Source organism: Nuphar pumila, chromosome 1 (assembly GCF_984573655.1).
Source record: "Nuphar pumila chromosome 1, dmNupPumi1.hap1.1, whole genome shotgun sequence".
Classification (NCBI taxonomy): Eukaryota; Viridiplantae; Streptophyta; class Magnoliopsida; order Nymphaeales; family Nymphaeaceae; genus Nuphar; species Nuphar pumila.
The window spans coordinates 5,134,927-5,156,797 of NC_143249.1; the positions used below are offsets into that span (position 1 = coordinate 5,134,927).

At 38.7% G+C, this 21,871-nt stretch overlaps 1 protein-coding gene across 1 annotated transcript; it reads left to right on the plus strand.

Annotated features, from left to right (window-relative positions):
* The first annotated feature begins 1,760 nt into the window (after positions 1 to 1,760).
* LOC149847766 (zinc finger protein 7-like) lies at positions 1,761 to 2,288 on the plus strand. The gene has a single exon (XM_090002179.1). It carries the CDS (start codon positions 1,761 to 1,763, stop codon positions 2,286 to 2,288), a length of 528 nt encoding a protein of 175 aa, XP_089858305.1.
* Positions 2,289 to 21,871: the final 19,583 nt, after the last annotated feature.

Genomic DNA, 21,871 nt, shown 5'->3' on the forward strand with positions numbered 1-21,871 from the left:
AGGTGGGTCATCTATGGTGTTCAAGTTGAAGTTGAAGGATGTCAAGAGCTCAATGCCTGGTGTGTGTGTGTCTCATGCTGCAAGGTTGAAGCCAATAAAAAACTATCTTTTGCCTGAACAAGAGAGTCCACGACATAAAGAAAAAAGAATAAAAAACTCGTTTTCTTTGCATGTGACATCATTTAAACAGAAAAAACAGCTAAAACATTATGTGAGAACATTGTTGACAAGCACAGCAGCACGGTAGACCCCGTGTGTGTGAGCATGCATGCACACGCGTGCATGTGTGTGTGTGCGCGCGCACACATGCCCGCTATTGGATTTATAAAAACCCACTCACACGGCATGAAATGATTATTGGGTAGATATCAAACCATATTTCAAAAGAATGCCAATTATTGATAACTTTGGAAGTGAGATCATGCGTTTTCTCTTGCATGGTTTAAGCCATGTTGGGGTTTTCACCAAGATATTCTTCAACTCTTGCCACTTCCCTCGGGAACCTACTACAGAAAGATTCGGGTATGGTATAAACCCAACCCTTCAAGCCAATTGGCTGCAGCATTATTGTTGGCAAGCATATCTACCGTGCATATCCGTGGCACCATAGGTAAGTGGGAGTCCATGGCTGAGACAAGTGCACTACGTAAGCTTTGACTGATCAATGGAGAGAGAGAGAGAGAGAGAGTCCATGGCTGAGACAAGTGTACTAAGCTTTGATTGATATATGGAGAGGGAGAGAGAGAGGGGGGGGGGGTGGCAAAAGTAATGCCACTATTCACATGACTCAGCGATGAGCAGTAGGTGCTTTGGAAGGTGGACTATGCCTATCTCCACTTCTGCAGTTCCCAACAAAAAGATCCTGAGAATAAGTACAAGTGGTTCTGAATGCACTTCTCCCACCACCCTACTGTGCATATACTTACTGCCCACTTCTAGGGAAGAAGTCCAAAACTCATATCAAGACACTACATACGTATTCCTTTTAGTAATGAGAAGAATAATAAAGCACAGCCACCAACATTTCATCACCATTATTGGTAACCCTGTGGGGACCAAGTTATTAAAATATTATCAATGATAATAAATGGCATCTCTGGACCAATCGAAAAACCAACAAGACATGCATAGTCCTCCTTTCATGGAGGAGCCCACTTGCGCCCCCTTATGTCAGAGAAGACCCCAACTTTTTTGGTTTTTACTACCAAAACAGTCAAGATGATGAACATTATCTACTATATCTGATACCTTTTATCTAGTTCTTCACTTGATCTGACAGTTGACAAAATCAACAGGCTGACCTTTAATGAGAAAGAAAAGCCTGCTGAAACAATCTTGGATTACAGAATTAAAACTCATGTAAAACTTCTGTTATTTATAGTAAAGTGAAAGAGAAACTCATGTAAAGCTCTATCTACATGTGCAACCGTGACATGACATTGTTCTTGCTTCTACTATACCAGGCATCACCCAATGGGACCCCCATGAGGAAAAAAACAAAGGACCCCCAAAAAAATAAAGAAGAAAAAGAAAAAAACTACACTTCTCTTCATCTCTTCATCTGATGCTTGTTCTCTATTCCTTTCAACATATTCCTCCACCCCCCTTTTATATAAGGCAGCTTTATAGCACACTGCAAAGCCTTCCAAATCATCTTCTACCAGTTTGAGAGAGAGAGAGAGAGAGAGAGAGAGAGAGAGAGAGAGAGAGAGAGAGAGAGAGAGAGAGAGAGAGAGAGAGAGAGAGAGAGAGAGAGAGAGATGTCATCAACAAGTAAACCAACTTCACAGGAGGATCACAGTTCATCATCATCATCATGGTTGAACTTGAGCTTGGGAAGCAGTGAGACAGATGGTGGTGTGGATGCATCATCAACGACACCTTCAAAGATATACTCTTGCAACTTTTGCATGAGGAAGTTCTATAGTTCCCAGGCTTTAGGTGGCCATCAGAATGCTCACAAGAGAGAAAGGGGTGTGGCCAGGAAAACTAGAAGGTCTGGAGCTGGGGCAGGCATGAGCATGCACATGGCTTTTCATGCTCCTCATGTTCGCTCATTGGGTGCTCACCCTCATGCACTAGTTCACAAGCCTGTGCACAGAGAAGGCACGAGCGCAGCGAGGTTTGAAGAGAATCTGGGCTCAGCCTGGTCACCTCTAATGTTGGAAGAAGCCATGGAATTCATATGGCCTGGAAGCTTTCACATGGACCCTGCTAGTGGCAATGCGGTTACTAACATGCCCATGGAACCAGAATTAATCAAGCTGGACTTGTCTCTTAGTCTTTGAATAATCCATCAACATTTCTTTGCTTTGCTGTTTTTAATTTTTTATTTGTTACCAATATTGGAAACAAGATAGCTCATAAAAGAATTTGGTAGGTATAGTACTATTGGTTGGTATTCCATGAAAGCCTATGAGCTTTCAAAACCACACAAAACTTGATATAAAGCCCTTTTTGTTATGTGATCTATCATCTTTTTTTCTTCTTACCAAGTCTACTGAGCAACCACTTAAGAATAAGAAGTAATTTCATTTGTTTGTTTGGGTATGGCATACATGTTCCTCTGATGCCTCTGTTTTGGCTAATCTCTAAAGTTGTTTGGGCATGACATACATGTTCTTGTGATGCCTCTGTTTTGGTAGGTACATATAAAGCCTGAAACTAAAGGTGTGTTTGCATCGTGGACACACGTTGATAGGATGCGTTGGAACGTTCACGCACGTCTGTGAACAGGACAGGATGCACTGTCCTGCCCTGTCTAAGCACCCCCAAATTTTTTGTTTTGTCCAAGAGTGTCCATTCTCTGCACGTCAAATAACTATCCCTGGAATGCACCAATATTACATCCGCATGTCCCTCATTTGCGTCTGTGAGTCCCTCTCTGCGGACATGCATGGGGCCCACACTTGGTGCATCAAGCAGCAGACATCAAGCAGCAGACGACGATTCAAATGCACCCTAAAGTATACCCAGGACAGTCGCAGAGAAATTTATCTCTAAAATAATGTCAAAAGTTTCACTATACCGATCAACTTGATCATTATAGAGTTCATTATACATAAGTTGTCACAAACCTACTTCTTCAATAGGCCAGTGCGGTGTGACGGTCCTTCCTTACCACCGTAAACCTTTCGCTCGCTCGCTCGCTTGCAACTGTGAAAACTTTAATAATTGAAAGTGCAAGAAAGCGAGAGAATAGAGAGGGAGAGAAATTGCAATCACTCGAAAGTAATCACAACGAGGGTGAACAAAAGAAAGCTCTTCGCATTTACATTCATTCACATTTTTGCTCGAAGGTTCGTTACGGTTCAGATCTACCGGCTAACCCTTCAGGGTATTTTTCAACCTGAACCAAAGTACATGGGTGGCCTGAAGAAAGTTACAAGTGACTCGACACTTTACATCAAGACCCAACCAAAACAAAACAAACTCTAGACACAACTGTACAAAGTAGGTCGTAGGAGAATAGACTTCTCCCTTCAAGTCATGCATCGCCCTCGGCGCCATCTGCTTCGTAGTAGGCCATGACTTCGGTCGGATAGCGGCTCTTCATCTGAAATGTTGGCTCCCATGTCGGCTTCGTTGTCTTCTCTCACTGTACCAGATACGTCTTCGCTTTATGCAAATAATTGACCTTGTGGCAAAGGATCTTGTTGAGACGCTTCTAGACCCGTTGTGCTGCCAGGGCTCTCTGCAGAATAAGAGCGCATTGTGGCACGCTACGTTCCAGATCCCCCTCGTCTGCATGGAACAATTTTAGGTTGCACACGTGGAACACCGGGTGCACTTTGAAGTTTGAGGGTAGGTCCAACTTGAATGCTATTGTCTATTTTCTTGGTGATGGTGAATAGTCCCTCGTACTTCCTGATCAGTCCGCGGTGCCGTCCACGAAAGATGCATGTGCGATCTGAGTAGAGTTTCACCAACACCTGGTTCCTAACACGGAACCCAGCAAGACGATGGTGCTTGTTCGCCCATTTCTTCATCCTCTTGGTCGCTTTGTGCAAAAATGCCTTTTCCAGCTCAGTTTGCTCATGTCAATCTTAAACAAATTGATAGGCAAAGAATGTCCTTCCCTTCTCCTACACGATTAGAGTATGCGGGATCAACGACTGCTATCCTGTGGTTATCTCGAATGGGTTGTGGCCTGAAGACTCACTCTTCTGAAGATTGTAGCAGAATTAGGCCACATCCAGGAGCTTTATCGAGTCTTTCTTATTGAGGCTAACAAAGAGTCTATGGTATTGCTCCATTAGTTCGTCGATGTGCTTCGTTTGTCTATCGATCTGTGGGTAAAAACTTATTGAAAATAGTAGATCAGAGCCTAGTAGCCGAAACACTTCATGCTAAAATTTCCCCGTGAAGCGAGCATCGCAATCGCTCACAATGCTTCTTGGTACACCCTAGTGCTTCACCACATGCTTAACGAATAACTCCACCGTCTTCTCTATAGGGCACTCTTTGTAAGCTGGGATGAAAGTGACGTATTTAGAGAAACAGTCCACCAACACCATGATGGAACTGAAGCCATCTACCTTTGACAATCTAACAATGAAGTCCATGCAAATGCTTTTCCAAGGATGTTCTAGGATAGGTAGAGGCTCAAGAAGGCCGGTAGTCTTCTGGTTGGTCCTCTTATCTTGTTGGCAGATAAGGCACATTCGTATATACCCCTCCACATCGTCTCTCATTTGCGGCCAATAGTAATCGCGCTCAAGGAGTGTTAAAGTCTGCTTCTGACATGCCCATAAAGTATCATGACACTCCTTAAGCAATTCGCGATTAAGGCAGGCTTCCCCACTGCGACACGAATACGCGTTCCCCTTTAGTCACGATGAGGTCGTCCCATAGCTAGAATCACCAAGACTTTTTCGTCAACACCAGAGAGACAAGGTGTTGCACTGTTGTGTTCTACTGTATTCTTTCGCAAATGCGGTCCAACAATACACTCTCCAAGCGACCTTCAGAAGGCTTCACCCACACAACCATCAGTTCTACCTTGTGACTTAGAGTGTTAGCAATAACGTTAGTCTTCCCCACCTTATACTCCAAAGTGAAGTTGAACTCAGCTAGAAACATTTGCTACCAAGCATGCTTGGGTGTCAGCTTGTTCTGTGTTTGAAAATAGCTCATGGCGATGTTGTATGTCTTGAGGATAAACTAAGTAGCCAGAAGATAGCGCCATCAGGTCCTGAGGCAGTGCACGATGGTCGTCATTTCATACTCGTGTACTGTGTAGCGCCTCTCCGCATCCTTTAGCTTTCAACTCTCATAGGCAATTAGATGACCCTCCTGAAAGTGTACTGTAGTACCAAATGGTGCTTTAAAATGATGAATAATGCCTGCCTCCAACATCTCATCCAGCTGCCTGCACAACTCCTTCAATTTGGTCAGCCCCATGCGATAAGGGACTATGCTGGGGGGCTTTGCTTCAGGTGTCAATTTTAACTTGTGGTCGACCTCGTGTCTCGGCGACAGACATTTTGGCAGTTTCGAGGGCATCACTCTTCGAAACTTAGCTAATAGTGGGGCAATGGTCGGTGACACTGCTACTTTCACCTTCCTTTCTTTGTTGCGCATGGCAACTAGGAATGTTTGATTTTCACGCTTGACACCCTTTTTTAATTACATAGCAGATAGCATTGAAGACTTACCTCCAAGAGTAAGGCACTTCACTGTGTGTGAAAAGTTTGACCCCATGATTCTCAATGAGTTGAACTTCGACAACATCATCACATTCTAGCTATGAAGAAACTTCATGCTCAAAATCATTCTAAAGTCATTCAAGGACACCATTGAGAAGTTGGCTTTGTCGGCTCAACTCCCAATTTGGATAGCCATATCTCTTGCTTCACCATGGATTGACTTTGCCTCAGAGTTCACTGTCTTGATGGTCCTCTGCTTTGACCCAGGCTTCAAGCCCAATCACTCTGTCTTTTTTCACGAGACAAAGTTATGAGTGACCCCGGAGTCTACAATTGTCATAGTAGACTTTTCATTCGCAATGACTTTCAGATACATGAGCGCTTTGCTAACTGACATGCTCTCGATTGTGCAACTTCTAACTGCGTTGATCGTTTGCATGACTCCCATCCTTGGTTGCATGACCTTGGCGTCACTACTCTCCGCCTGCACTGCATTGGCCTACCTATCGTCCTTCACGAGGCACTTTGGACATTGTCTGCCAATATGTCTCTCACCATAGAATCATCAAATCACAACCATCCCTTTGTTGTCGTTATTGTTGTGCTTTTTATAATTTTGCTTATTGTCAGAATGGTGCTAGGTCGACGACTCACCTTTAATGTCACATCGATCCTCCTTCTTGCCTCCGTGGTCTGGCTTCTTCCCAACCTTAGTCGATAGAGTGAAGGACTTACGTTGTGTATCCATTAGTCACTCAACCGTAACATACACATCTTCCAAAGTCTAGAGATTGCTCCTTTCCACTTTGGACTGTGACCAAGGTTGTAGTCCTAAAATAAACCAGTTGAGTTTGTCTTCATCCAGCATATTGGGTACGTCTAGCATAAGCTTCTGGAACGTCCTGATGTAGTCTTGCAAGGCTCTAGTGTGTTTGAATTTTGCCACCATCCGATAATCTTGGCGTTGTACGTTTCTTAGCATAAAGTAGTTTTGCAGTGCATTTTTGAAGACTTCAAATGTATCAATCACGTAGTAGCCTATTTTCATGTCTCTACGCTTTGTCTTCACGAGGCTATAACATCTCCGTCGAGCAGAGCTATTGTCGCCTTCACCCTGAGGTCTTCGGCTAATATATTTTGAATGTCCAAGTAGTCTTACACTTAGAACTATTGAATTTAGCTGGCCTCGATACATCTATCTTTGATAGCCTATCGTCATTGAAGGTAACTGTCCACTGCAGAGTGAGGTTCTTCAACTGAAGCTCCTTAACTTTAGTTTGCAGGGTAGTCACTGTTGTAGTCAGCGAAGTAACCTATCTCATGAGCATGTTTTTTTGTTCTCATAGGCTCGTGACCTCATCATCCAGTCCTTTGAACGACTCAACTGCACGTGAAATCACTTCTTGTGAATTCACATCAGCTACCAGTCTGTTGACGGTTGCAGCCATCTGCTCATGGCTCCGAGGTGAACTCATCTCTTCGGCCTCAACAACTGCCTTTTCTTTGATGCTCCGAAAGTTGTAACGATGTGCCACGATGCCTTGCTCATAAATCGTTGCTTGTCGGCGCATCTCACAACACTGACTCTTGAGTTCCTTTCTCAGCTCGAGAACGGGCTCTGATATCACATGTCACGGGCTTACTTCTTCAATAGGTCAATGCGGCACAACAGTCTTTCCTTACTGCAGCAAGCCTTCTGGTCGCTCATTTGCAGCTACATAAACTTTAATAACTGAAAGTGCACGAAACTGAGAGAATAAAGAGAGAGAGAGAGAAATCGTAATCACTTGAAAGCAATCACAATGAAGGTGAACAAAAGAAAGCTCTTCACATTTACATTCATTCATATTTTTGCCCGAAGGCTCGTCAGATCTACAGGTTGACCCTTCAAGGTATTTTTAAACTTAAACCAAAGTACATGGGTGGCCCGAAGAAAGTTACAAGTGACTCGATACATCAAGACTTAACCAAAGCAAAAGACTCTAAACACAACTGTATAAAGTAGGTCGCAAGGGCAATGTCACTGAAAATCTTGAATTTGAAACTATTTAGCTCAATGATGACTTGCTACCAATGAGAGAGAGAGAGAGAGAGATTTTAATTGTAACTTGCACATGATTGAATCCATTATCTTTCTGGCCTAGACATTGGGATCTATACGTTGGGACCAATCCTAAGAGAACTCATATCAAACTCAGACTAAATCCAATAATAGGTGCATCTCCTTTCCAGATAGGACATCAATTATTTCTGTCCAAACCATTGAATATCTGGCACATATGCTCCACGTTATACTGCAATAAAACTCTTCAAGATGTCATTGGCCAGATATGTCATCACATCCTACTGTATGGACACAGGGAATTCTGTCCATGAATTATTAATAATTTCACAAAAATGGTAATTTAAAGAATGATATTCTGGTCGTAGGGCTTAGTCATCCATGTCATCTGGTGAATCTCTTGTTGGTTTCCGGGCTTGGCAGGGCCAGGATGGCAACAAAGAATGGGTCAGTTTTAGGTATCCAAGTGCTATACTAAGGCATCCAATGCCTGGGCCAACATCATCTGTTCCAATACCAGAATTCAAGGTGGGAGTGTCATCAATGCCGGCAAGCAAATCTGAAACAATGGATACGCTATCGCAGCTGGCCCCATTGGCATCTTCCATGATCACCAATAATTCAATAATCACATACACTTTTGCAAGGTTGGCATACAATCTAGTAAAAGAATAGGGTAGTCTATGAAGATATTAGAGAGAGAGAGAGAGAGAGAGTTATATCTGGCAATTCAAGAGTTCTTGAAAATTTACAAGATGGCATGTAAGACTTTTTTTTTGGAAAACTATTTAAAGAAGGCAAACAAATTTTTAATGGCATTGTTAGAAAACATGGCGAGGATGTTAAATTAGAAAAGTAATGAAGTATCTAATTTTTTACACCTATTACCCTTCTACTTTTCTAATATTTAAGATATCTAGATAAATTTGGTTTATGCATGTATTGTCAAAGCTCAGTAGTTTTAAGTGACACCACTTTTTCTTTTTATATTTACATGAAGAAACCGTTCCCAGGATGAGAGACAGTCACTCTGGCTCGGCCTGTTGTACTTACTATCATTGTCTTGGCAGCCTAAAACTCCTGCAGAAAGTCGCTTCGGCCTAGGCCCCATCTCGCTACGCTTGGGGCTTAAGTGACACCACTTACCATGTCTTTTCTCATAACGGTTTTTGCAAATTACTCTTTACCTTATGGTCTATATAGCAAAATACTATCTTATTTATGTATTTTTGCAAAATTGTCCAGGCCTTTTTGTTAACCCTCGAAAAATGGTCCTTTACACTGTCTACCTCCTTTTATGGTAACCGTTAAGGGCAGGAAAAATGATGGCCTCATTTTCAATGAAGGATAATTTTGAAAAAAATGAATAAGGTAGGGACCATTTTTGCAAGATTACTACTGTTCAACCACTTATGGTTAGGGATTTAGATGAGCGTATATGATCTTTTGTATAATCATTTAACCATGGTTAGTCCAACGCCTTCCTAATAAAAGGTAGGGATGCTGGAACGGACCAGATCCAACTCTCCCATGTATTTAGCTATTCTGGATCTGAACCGTTTGCATCCCTAACAAAAGAACCAGTCTGCACTTACACAGCAGAAAACGCAGGGACGGTCTTCAAAAATTGCATAAGGTTGAGATTATTTTGCAATATACCCTATAAGGCATAGAATAAATTGTAAAAAGCCCTTTTTACATGAGGTATTCTCTCTCTTCTATCTCTCTCTCTATATATACATAATCACGAGAATATGAGAACTGAAAATATGAGAACTAATGTGTGAACCGCAATTTTCATGGATTTTTTGTTCTTTTCTCATGAATCTAATCGTATATGATCTGTTATACATGCTTGGTTTTATAAAATTTTGATACATAAACGAGATTTTTTAAGGCTTTAAAATCAATGGCTCATAATCTTTATAAATATTCAAGCATTAAAAAATAGAGATTTGCAAAAAAAGTATTGGAAATGCCCATATTTCTAGTTTTCATATTCTAGTTCTCATATTTCAGTTCTCATATTTTAGTGACTATATATATATATATATATATATATATATATATATATATATATATATATATAACAGGGATTATTCTGCTTCCTTTTTCATATGGTCACCATTAGGACCTGCTAAAAATCATAGTCATAGGTGTTTTATGCAATTTAAACCATTAGAAGTGTTTATTGTTGCTTATTTATTAGGAAATAGGTTTTGTTTAAAATTAATTTGGTGAAAAATGTGAATATTTTATCATAAAATTTTAGTACAATATCAACCATTGATTTTTTTTACCTCTTTAAAATATACATATAAGCATAAAGATGCGTAATCAAATGCATATTTCTATTGATTAAACAACGATAAACACATCTAATGGTTCAGATCGAGCATAAAACATCTAGAGCAACCAATGGGGGCTTTGCTTGCCTTGTAGGAGCAGCAAATGCACATCTCCTTGCGTTGGGATGTTGCAGGTTCAAAACCCAATGGTATAGTTGTATAACTGGTAGGGGTCTACCTAACCTCAGCTTGCCTTCAAAAAAAAAAAAAACAGCTAAAGTTATGATTTTTGGACAATTAATTCAAATTTCAATATATACTTGAATAAATGAAAATCCTTAAATTATACATAAAAATAATTTTTATTTATTAAATAATCGTTGAAAATTTATGAGTATTACAATATATATAAGGGCGAAGCCAGGAATTTAAGCCAGGGTGGGACAAATGCATAGTGACTCGGGAATTGGCTTATGAGGAGGGTGAAGCCGCAGAATAGAGAGAGAGGGGCCTTGGGTTGTCTGGACGTGGTGTCGCAGGGAGGGTGGAGCCACAAAGTGAGAGAGAGGAAGAAAGAAAGAGAGATTTCAGTAAAAGCTGAAAGGAGAGGATCATCCCGACTTTGTGATCGGGACCTTATGACTGTCGGTCAAGGCACCAATGCTCACCCTAACCCGATCAGGGTGGGCACTAGCCTTACTCCTCTGTGGGTCAAGGTGGACATATGCCCACCATGAGCTTAATGTTGCTCTCTCTCTCTCTCTCTCTCTCTCTCTCTCTCTCTCTCTCTCTCTCTCTATATATATATATATATATATATATATATATATATATATATATATATATATATATATATATATATATATATTCTACAATCAATTGTAAAGTGACAGGCCCCCCTTTTTATTTTATTTTTCTCGTATCTAACACCATAGATGTGATCTACATGTTTTATTTAGTTTGAACCATCTTTCAGGTCACCGGAATCTGACCTGACCTGTATAAGGTTTTTCCAACAATCCAAAAATCAACAACTATGAATATATCAATTTTTTTACTTACAAAAACATGTTTTTTTGTCAAAAGAACATGATCCAAGAGTGGAGTCTTACTAGCTCTAGTATGTTGAACACATCTATAAGGTTAGATTATGTCAAATCAACTTACATCATGAGATTCCAGCTAGATTGTAGCAAATATATATAGGATAAATATTGGCTACTAATGAAGGTAAGGAACTAATGAGTAAAAATTACTTTTTTCTTGAAAATTTTCCAGTTTTTGTAAATCAAGTGTTACCATGTGAACAACATGGTTTGTTTAGTAGGAAACTTGTTTTGAATAATGTGATTATGACAAGTAATTAAGTTTTTAAAAGGATCCAAATATCAAGAGCCCACAATGTGCCAAAATTTCATTACTCAAAAGATAACATTTTTACATCAGAAAAACACATTCTAAGTTTTGATCTTTAGCAAACAAACCATGTTGAATACATCTGTGGTTAGATTGAGTCGATACAACTTGCACCTATGATTTCTAGCTTATTAGTTTCTTACCTTCAGTAATAGCAAATATTATATATATATATATATATATATATATATATATATATATATATATATATATATATATATATATATATATATATAGAGAGAGAGAGAGAGAGAGAGAGAGAGAGATTAAAAATGACAGATTTTGAAAGGGGAGCAGGTGACCCCAGATAGGAACACCAACATTAAGTGGGGAAAGAAACAAAAGTCATGCATGGCCCATCATGTGGACGTAACCAGCTAAATGATAAGGTTGCCAGGACTATGGCACAGTAAGAGTACGAAAGTAGTTTTGTGTATACTTATTTTCAGTAATCACCACCAGAGATTTGAACAGGCCATCTAGTTCTACGAGAAAGAAATAACAAAGTAGGATACACTGGATAGTAAACGCCAAAGACAACACTGTATAGTGAATTTTAGTTGGGTGGATCCCCAGCAGCTCAACTGCAAGCATAAGCCAAATTATTACTGGGTCAGTTGTTCCATTATTTTCCTCATGCAGAAAAAGAGAATAAAATCATAACCCATCAAGCAAAGAATGATATTTATATCATCATTGACATGAACGCACTAGACTCAAAAGGATACTACTGGCTTGCTACGGATAACATTGCTCCCAAAGTGATGGCACAAGAATAGTTCAGAAACTAGCAAGCAAATCTGAAAGATTTAATCCCCAAAATAGCTACGATCACTCTAAACCACTTCCACATATTTTCGATCTCATTCCCTACAAAATGTTAAAACTTTAATGGTAATGATACTTCAGATGTCCTCACAAATGTTCAGCGACTAATAGCCACAGAAGCAGCTCAAGGGAAGTTTTGTTAGTGCTCTCCTTGGCAGTTATGGTGTACCACTGTATATTTATGTCTTCCAATATGGATTTATATTATGACTCACAATATGAATCACTGGACTTGACCATCCCTTCATCAGTTTCCCCAGGATGTCTTTCTGATTCATGTCTCCACTGTAAAATTTTGAATCCCAAAACTATTCACAGGGTTCAGCCACCTTGTCAGCCGATATAGTTTTCTAGATTGAGGTCTCCAAAGTCCCAACTCCCATACAAACGACCCAAACATGTGCTTAAGTTCAACACTGGAATCATACTACCAAGTATGAAGCAAATATTTCTTAATTAAAAAAATTACAGGTCCGAGAACATCACAATTTCTTCCCTACATGCATTGAAATTTGGCATTTGTCAAGCTCTATAAAGTGCCTTTTTTACAGGTCCGAGAACATCACAATTTCTTCCCTACATGCATTGAAATTTGGCATTTGTCAAGTTCTATAAAGTGCCTTTTTTATCCTTTTTTTCCCAGCAACTAACAGCAGTGTCTATTCTTTAAAATCACAAGGTACATAATGGTCAGGGGCAAAACAAAGCATGCCCCCTTTAATGCCCAATTTTTTTTCCTTAAACTCATTTTAAATTTTCCTTTTCCTAAAGGCAAACACAGTGGAAGACCTTTTTTCAAAACACGGGTTTCAAACCAAGACCTCAAATATATAAAAATACTTTGTACATCTTTGCAAAATCATCATTTTCTCTACTTACCATTACGGCACTCTAGCTATAAGGCAACATTACCATGTTCACGCCTAACATTTCGGTACCGACCCTAAGCTAATCCTAACGTACCATTCTGGCACCGGGTCAATACCCAAAACATTTTAAATTTCATACACAAGGTTTTGGTACAAAAATACTTTTCATTCATTTCACAATATATAAGTTTACACAACACATATGTACACGATAGAGTAGAAACTATCGAGTCCATGTTGAACCATCCACCTGATATAAGAACTTGAAAATGTCAAAGTAAAGAAGGATGATACTACAACATACAACACAACAACAACAACTATGCCTTCATCCCAAAACAATTGGGGTCGGCGATATAAACCAAAAAAGAAAATCATTCTGGGTCTTCCACATGAATCCTTCTCCTCCAAACATTTCTATCCAATGCCATGTCCTCGGTGAGGTTCAAATCATTCATATCCTTTCCTATCATCTCCATCCAAGTCTTCCTAGGCCTACCTCAACCTCTTTTAACTAATATATTTTCCCATTTCTCCATCCTTCTAACTGGAGCATCATTAGGCCTTTGCCGAATATGTCCAAACCACCGTAAACGATTCTCTCTCATCTTATTTTTAATGGGTGCAACACCTACCTTCTTACGTATCTCCTCGTTCCGAATCTTATCTTTTATTGTATTTCCACACATCCATCTAAGCATACGCATCTCAGCTACACTCAATTTTTGAATATGATGTCTCTTCGCAGCCCAACATTCGGTACCATATAGTAAAGCGAGCCTAATACGAATCACAAGACTAGCATAACAAGAATCTATGGTTGGAAAGCCTGTCATCGCCAAAACTCAAATCCTAACACTAAAAGAATCGACCCTTCACTCTTAGGAGTCGACCTTAAAGTCTAAACCATAAACTGCAACACAGAGAAGTTAACCCTCCCAACATAAACACATGGATCGATCCACATGCTACACAACACAAGCTGAAAGTCAACCCACATACACTAGTGTCAACCCGAGATCCAACAACCTCAAATTCAAAGGATAAACTCGACGTCAACTTCCAAACTGAATCATTCCAATTCAAGAAAGACAATCTAGCAAAGGCTTCTAATGATATAATTCAATCATCCTAAGCTCACAACTCTAGCATAACATACATTCATGCCTCATATTCTAGAGGTTAAGGCAACCCGAGCTAACACTTCAAGTATCGTAACATCACGATACTAGCATCTTGGCCAAGACACAACTACTGCAAAAAAAAATGGCAAACTATCGACATAACAACGTACCCAATAGGTACTAGCACTTTAGGCCAAAACTCAGAATACCCCTCTAGTACGAGCTACAAGAACAAAACATCCACATACACTTAGGCACGGATAAAAAAACACCACAAAGTATTGTCTTGATACTTAGATCTGGGCCAAGACGCGACATACATAATGACACTCAACACAAAGGCCAATTCAAGATACCTACTCGGTACCATGAATTAACACCCAACGCAGATCATATACACATACGGGTCAACACCCAACAAATCGAGTTTATGCTCATCAATTTTAATCATCATTCATGCATCATTCATCTCAATTTCATATTGTCACTCTTGCAATATCCAACAATGGAATAGTTTAGGTCCAAGCATCACATATGTGGAACACCACATTTAATCATGCTCATATTTAATACAATCCTCTATGTATTGCCAACCTTGCAATACAATATAAAAAAATTGTGTCACATATGTACCGCAATTACGTCTTGACACACTTGCAATACGAACCACAAACAACGCAAAATCCATACATATTCAAACTACATAATGTCATACTTGAAATACGATCATAACAATAGACTTTCATGAATATGTACTGCCCCACTTGCAATACGCGCAAACAACTACCTCACATGCATTCACATCTACGTATTGCCACATTTTCAATATGTTAACTAAAATGAAAGAACATAAGCACATCCATATGCATCACACCACACATGCATGCTTGTGTACTCATGCATCTAACACAAATTGGGTCCCTCCTTGAACCACCAAACTCATACTAGTGCATCATTGTGCACATACCATGAAACCCAACAAACACCATGAATTTCCAACATGTACCGGCCCTACAGATCCTATCCTGACTATTCTCTAAAAATCCCATAAACTAGGCTCAATGACTAAAAACCCAAGTTTTATCACAATAAAACCAAACTTTGCATCTCCAGGAGTCAATCTCTTCATTTTAAGAGTCAACCCTCACACTAAAAAGTTCACTCCTTCTTAGTAGGAGTCAACCTTCAGCATAGAAGAGTCAACCCCTGATCTACAGAAGTTGACTCTCAGCCCAAACACCTATTACGAAAATGAAACTCATACATAGAACTCAAAATCTCAACAATTGCAGGTCCCCCTGTTTTCAAATTGATTCACTTGGATCCTAGGCTTAGCGGCCCTTACACGAGCTCAAACCACTAAGAAAACACATTCTGATAACACAAAAGTCAACTTTTCTGAGAATAGGAGTCGACTTTCTCACAACAGGTGTCAACTCTCTGGACACAAGAGTCGACTTTGTGAAAATAGGAGTTGACTATTAAGAAACAAGAGTCAACACACAGAAAGTAGGAGTTGACTCATAGAAAGTAGGTGTCGACCCTGAGAGAAGAAGGGTCAACCCAAACCCAGTAGGAGTTGATCCCCAGAATGTAGGGGTTGACCCTTGAGGCCAACCGCATAGAACAAGAAGTAGCTAGTCAACTCCTAAATTGCACGAGTCGACCCCTGACAACACTAACTCGAGTTTCTATTCTTGAAACCCAAAAATTACAAGGGTTCAAGCACTTGATTCAACTAAAAATCCTTCCCAACTCTTCTAGGGGTGTCCCAAACTGATTTGCACCAATTTTTTTCAAATTGTCATGGATCCAAAATCATATATAACTTCATAACATGCAGGATCATGATAAAAACAGAAATATCAATGCATGAATCCATATATTGCATGTCATCTTCCAAACCAACTTAATTCTAAACATGGAATAATCATAAGCATGCTATACTCAGATTTTTCAACATGAACTCACATGAAAATCATCTAAACATGTTTTAACATGGTAAAATCTCAAACTATGTATGAATTCATAGATTTCTCATAGTCATGTTAGAATCATAGAAATACATGATTTTCTATTCCAAACACTAATTTCTTATGTACATGAAGAGCTTAAACACCACCATAACTACTACTCCGCTAGCCAAACTCCTCCCACAACAAGCTAGGGGAGATGGGTGAAGAAGAGAGGAGAGAGAGTGTGTAAGAGAAGAGAGGGGATTTACATCAAACAAGAGAGAAAGAGTTAAGGGGAGATGAGTCGTCATCCACAAAGCAAAAAGAGAGAGGGGAGGGGGCCCATATGGCAGAATAAAAAAAGTGAACTTTTCATACTGCCCCTAAAAGCAAATTCAAAGTCAAGCATGCCCCCTCCATACCAAAAATACCCTTATTTGTATATCTTATTACTAAATTATCATCTTTCATAAAAATCAACATTTTTTCCAACAATACCAAGCATATCTTCATGCCAAAAATACCCTCAACCTTTCTCCAAAATACTGGGCATGTCCCTTGTTCAAAAAGTCATGATAAAAAATGACTACTATGTCTTCAAATCCAAACGGTTCCGATTCAAACTTATATTCCATCATTTTACGGTCCGCTTTTAACGATGACCAAATATTCATCAATATTTAATGTCAATCCCAATCCAAAGGCTCGTATATAATTGAATAATCTCATAAATAAAGGGTCCCCCCCCCGCCCCCACACACACAGAATTAAAGAAAAATATATATTTATAGGCCTGGACCCATACACGTTATGTGGGTCCAGGCACCTCCAAAAATGAAAACAAGAAAACTTCTTGCCATCTTGGGTTTTTAGTTTTTAGAACTTACTTCGACAAGGAAACGTACAAGAATAAAAGAAATGTTGGCTGAAATTCCTCAGTTGTTTCCAAAAATCAGAATCACCGGTCTATAGTGCAATTTTTTTTGTATCAGGGATAGTGTATATCTTGGATTGTATTATTTTATTTATTTGAGATCTCACACAATGGGATAATATACCTTTATACTTTAACATATATATTGTGAAGAGCACTTCTGCAGTCCGTCTTTGAGAGAAAGAAATCAAGAAGCCTCACAGGCCAGTCTTGTGCAAGTTCAGATCTCTCTCTCTCTCTCTCTCTCTCTCTCTCTCTCTCTCTCTCTCTCTCTCTCTCTCTCTCTCTCTTGCTAAATTGTATTATCAGAACTCAACTAGTATATGATCTGTGCTGGTAAAGATATCTTTTAGAGACATTTTAAAAGTTCTATATGCATTGCACTTATGAAAAGTTATTAAACTAAATGTAAATTTCAAAACGATTTCATATTTTTTGAAATTCACAAATATGTTTTTTTATAACTAATTCAAAGCACAAACAAAAAATACTACTTCGATGCATACACAGAAGCTCATTTCCTATAGCACATCCAGCAATTGTATATAGATTTTATGGTGTTAAAAAAGGTATAAAATGTGACAGTGTTTTAGCCTTTTTCTTTCTCAAACACTCTTGGTCATGCCAATTATTGGTGAAGTACTGAATTTCTACGAGGCCCAAAAATGGTGCCCCTGCCATTGTAGCCTTTATTTTTTCAAATGACCATTATATATATATATATATATATATATATATATATATATATATATATAGTCACCGATATTGCCGATATTTTGAAAATATCGCGTTATTATTGGCAATTTCAAGGTTGCTGATAATATCGAGAATATATAGCGATATTTTTATTTATTTTTTAATTTAAGTTTGCATCACCCATTTTTTGTTTATTTTATATTTTAAAACCTTTAAAACATGTTTCTTTATATATTTGAAAGAAAAATAATACAAAACTTATTATTTTCTTAGGCTTTTTGTTGTTATTTGTATTTTTTTAATTGTTTAAGCTCCCAAGATATTCCCAAGATTTATCAACTTTTGAAAATCTCTCCGAGAAATTACCTTTAACGATACAGGTGACTATATATATATATATATATATATATATATATATATATATATATATATATACAAAAACCCAAAACAGTGGACCCTCAAACAGTCCAATCGTGTGCCCGTCGATGTTCATCTGGATGAATTAATGCACTGGGCGGAAAAACAACCTTTAGCGGCGGTGCACGTCTAATATAAATGGAAGAAATGTCGTCCACTGTTACTGCCATATATATATATATATATATATATATAATTTCTGGTTCCGCCCTTGAAAATGGTGCATTTGGAGCACTGTTTGTTGACTACAAAGATGATGCTAGTTTTTTTAGTCTTCTGCAGGATGATCGAGAGACGTTGGCTGATGAGGCTTGGATGACTATATGCATCTGAATCAGATGGCAAGCCTCACCGAGTAACAGCACAGCAGTGCATATAATCAATTTCACAATATCGTGCAGGCAATTGCGAATTCAGAAGCATAAATGCAACTAATGATGGACCTATGGGTCTTCATATTCCAGAAATTATTAATACAATAAATTTTCAGCACTGTGTACTACATAGGAATGGTAATAGCAGAAGAATGCATACAAATGCCAACCAACATAAGGCTCTGTGACAAATAGACATCGGAGTAGAGGAATTGAAAAATGGAAGGCCTTCAATTCCTGGAACTGGCAAATACCTCCTAGAGAAGACATTGGCCAACTCCACTTTTGGAGTGCATAAAAAGGACCAAAATCTTCAACTACCTCCTTACTTCCTCAAATGCCTCCCCAACAACTTTCAGTCACTTTGGAAATAATCTGACCCAACTCTCCAAGTTCACAATTCCTGCCCCAACTACCAGCTCCCACAAAGAGCCTTACGTCAGATGTTTTGAAGAGAAAACAATTATAGACACAACCGATTCACATGATCTGAAATAAATTAAACAGCAAGAATATGAAATAGATGAGAAAGCATGTCACTATGTTTAATTGGACGAATACACATGGGAAAGAAGGCTAAATAAATTGCATGGCAGAATCAGAATGTGAAATGCACGAGAAAGATGTGATTATGCTCAATTGGATATTCTCAATTATAACATACCAGAATATGTTGAATCTATAAGGTTGTCCCTTTTACCAGTAACTTGTATGGAGAAAAACGTAGAGGATAAGCAGAGTTACCAAATGCTGTTATACTTACAGCAGACAGCAGCATTCTTATAGTACCATAGATACTTTTCGTGCTTATTTTGTGGAAGCACAGAAAATCCTAGTGTCTCCATCAGCACCACATCCACTCTAAGCTTCAGAGCAAATAAGTAAGCCTACCAAGCAATAGATCCCAACTTTGCGCTGTAGAAATCTGTCGTGGCCTAGCAATTGTATCAGAATTGTCTACCAGAATCAAGGATACAAAGTTTACAACAAAAGAAAGCCAAAAAGAGAGTGCTTTACATGATTGCTCCCGTTTCCATTTGCTCTTAACATCAAACTGCTATTTAAGAGATGGAAAGACTTTAAGCAAAAACTCAATCACTATGTAGTGAGCAATTTGGATAAAGGGCATGTTTAAAGAGAGCAAAATGAAATCGAACGGTTCAAATGACAGTAGAGGCTAACCCAGAAATGCATGAGAAGAAATACAGCAACTTGGCAGTACTCTGGAAATTAGAATCGAAAAACGAAAAAGCTCTCTCACTAGATTATGTACCAAATGAAAATTGCACACCTTGTGATAAGAACAAATGCCTCTCAACACTCACCTCCTTAAGAGTAAAACGCCATTATCTGCTGACTCATCTTCATACAGCACCACCTGTTTGGATTAAGCAAACATTGTTAATCATGGATTATATATAAGAACTGAAACATTGAACTATAAATAATCTGTAAACAGATTTAGATCAGGGTCAGATGAGGCAAAACCTACGATGACCCGAGTTATGGAGAGTAAAACCAGTACTGGCTGTTAACATGCTTGCCTACTCCAAAGCCTATACAGATGGACTTTGTCCCAAGCAGATAAAAATGCATGGTTAGGTCAGAATGAAGATGAACAGCTCTTTTTGATGCTAGAGGTTGCAAGTAAGAGTGTTGAAGCCAAAGGTGCCCCATAAACACCAAACCATGTTATGATTGAGGTAAGATGTGGATGCGTGGAACATGTGTTCAGAAGATAAAGCATGCATGGCTTGGTTTTCATGTCTTTGATGCATGTTGTGTTGCTGTTGTGCAGTACTGTAAAAATTGTATCATATGTCATCATTCATATACCTTGTACTGTCAGAAATACAAGGTAACTAAAGCATAACCTCATTCAAACCTAAATAAAACAGATGCCCAGCTTAGAAATATTAGGCGATACAAAGCTTAACAGTAAGCAGTTGTGAAAAACCAAATACTAAGAAATTCAGCAATTGTGCAAATGGCTTCTCAAGAAAAAACACCAAAAAATAAAAGGAAGAATAAGAAGTTTTTTAACAAAAAAAGGAGGTTAAATTCAAAACAGAAATGTTATAGGTTGGGAAGTAGTTTACCATATGCTGAAAAAATGAAGACAATTCATTTAGGACATGCTTCTTTTTCTGAAATGCCAAATGCTAATAAGGCATTACACATTTCATGCAGTTTCCTTAAGATTCAGAAGCCTTACTGTTCATCATTCATCGGAGGCGCCAACCTCAAAATTTCAAAAGACCCAATTTTTTTTTTGCTGTCAAACTCAGAGTTACCAGAAGATTCTTAGATAGGTGAGAAGCTCACTTCTTGGAAACTCGCTTACGATACTCCTTACTTCCTAAACTTGATGAGAACCTTGATTCTCCAACGCTACTCTTATGTCTTATGTGTTCTCTTACTCAACTTTTCACGTTTTTGTATTTTCTCACTCCCTTCCATGTGTTTTCTCTAAATTGGTAGTCATCAGTTTTAGATTTTTGTTTAAAATTTAATTCTTACACTAAAAAATCATAAAATTTAATATTAGTCACTTTTATTTTAGCTTTTATTTATGTTTTATTTTGATTCCCATTCAATTCTTATAGATTTTTTTATTCCTACATTTTAAAATGCATCGCTTCTTGCCTTTGCTTCCGCTTTCTAATCTGGCAACCTTGGTCAAACTAGATATTTCCTTAAAAAAAACGTTGTGGTATCCGGGCTGGATCGATTTCAACCAAGACACGACCCTCAAACGATGAGATACAAGAAAAGGAAGCCGGACAGCAGAAAACCAACTTCAACAAGGGCAAGGAATCGATTTCTCCTGTGTTGGACTCATTTGGACGCTTTGAAAATTCCACTCTTGATTATTCTCAGACCGGACCTAGAAGATTCCTGGTACCCATTCTAAAACATATTACTTTACCGGCTATGGACCAGGTCCGGTTCACATAATCCTTATAGGACTGGAGAATGATTTTTCTCATGGTGGGTCTGATCGAATTTGGGTCCAGGCCCAGTACTGGCACTTCAATGCCAGATTTAAGCCCAAACCAGGTCCTGCACCGGCAAGTGGTTATCCAACAGAGGGGTTCCTCTCAATTCCTTCCATATTCATTTATCTTGGGTTTCTTCTGTCATTTTCATTGATTTCTCTCAAATACCGCCAGCCAAAGTAGGGGCAGGCATCGAGCCTGCCAGGCAAGACCCGACCCAATACTATATTTGTTAAGGCCCAATAGGCCCCAACTCTGGAC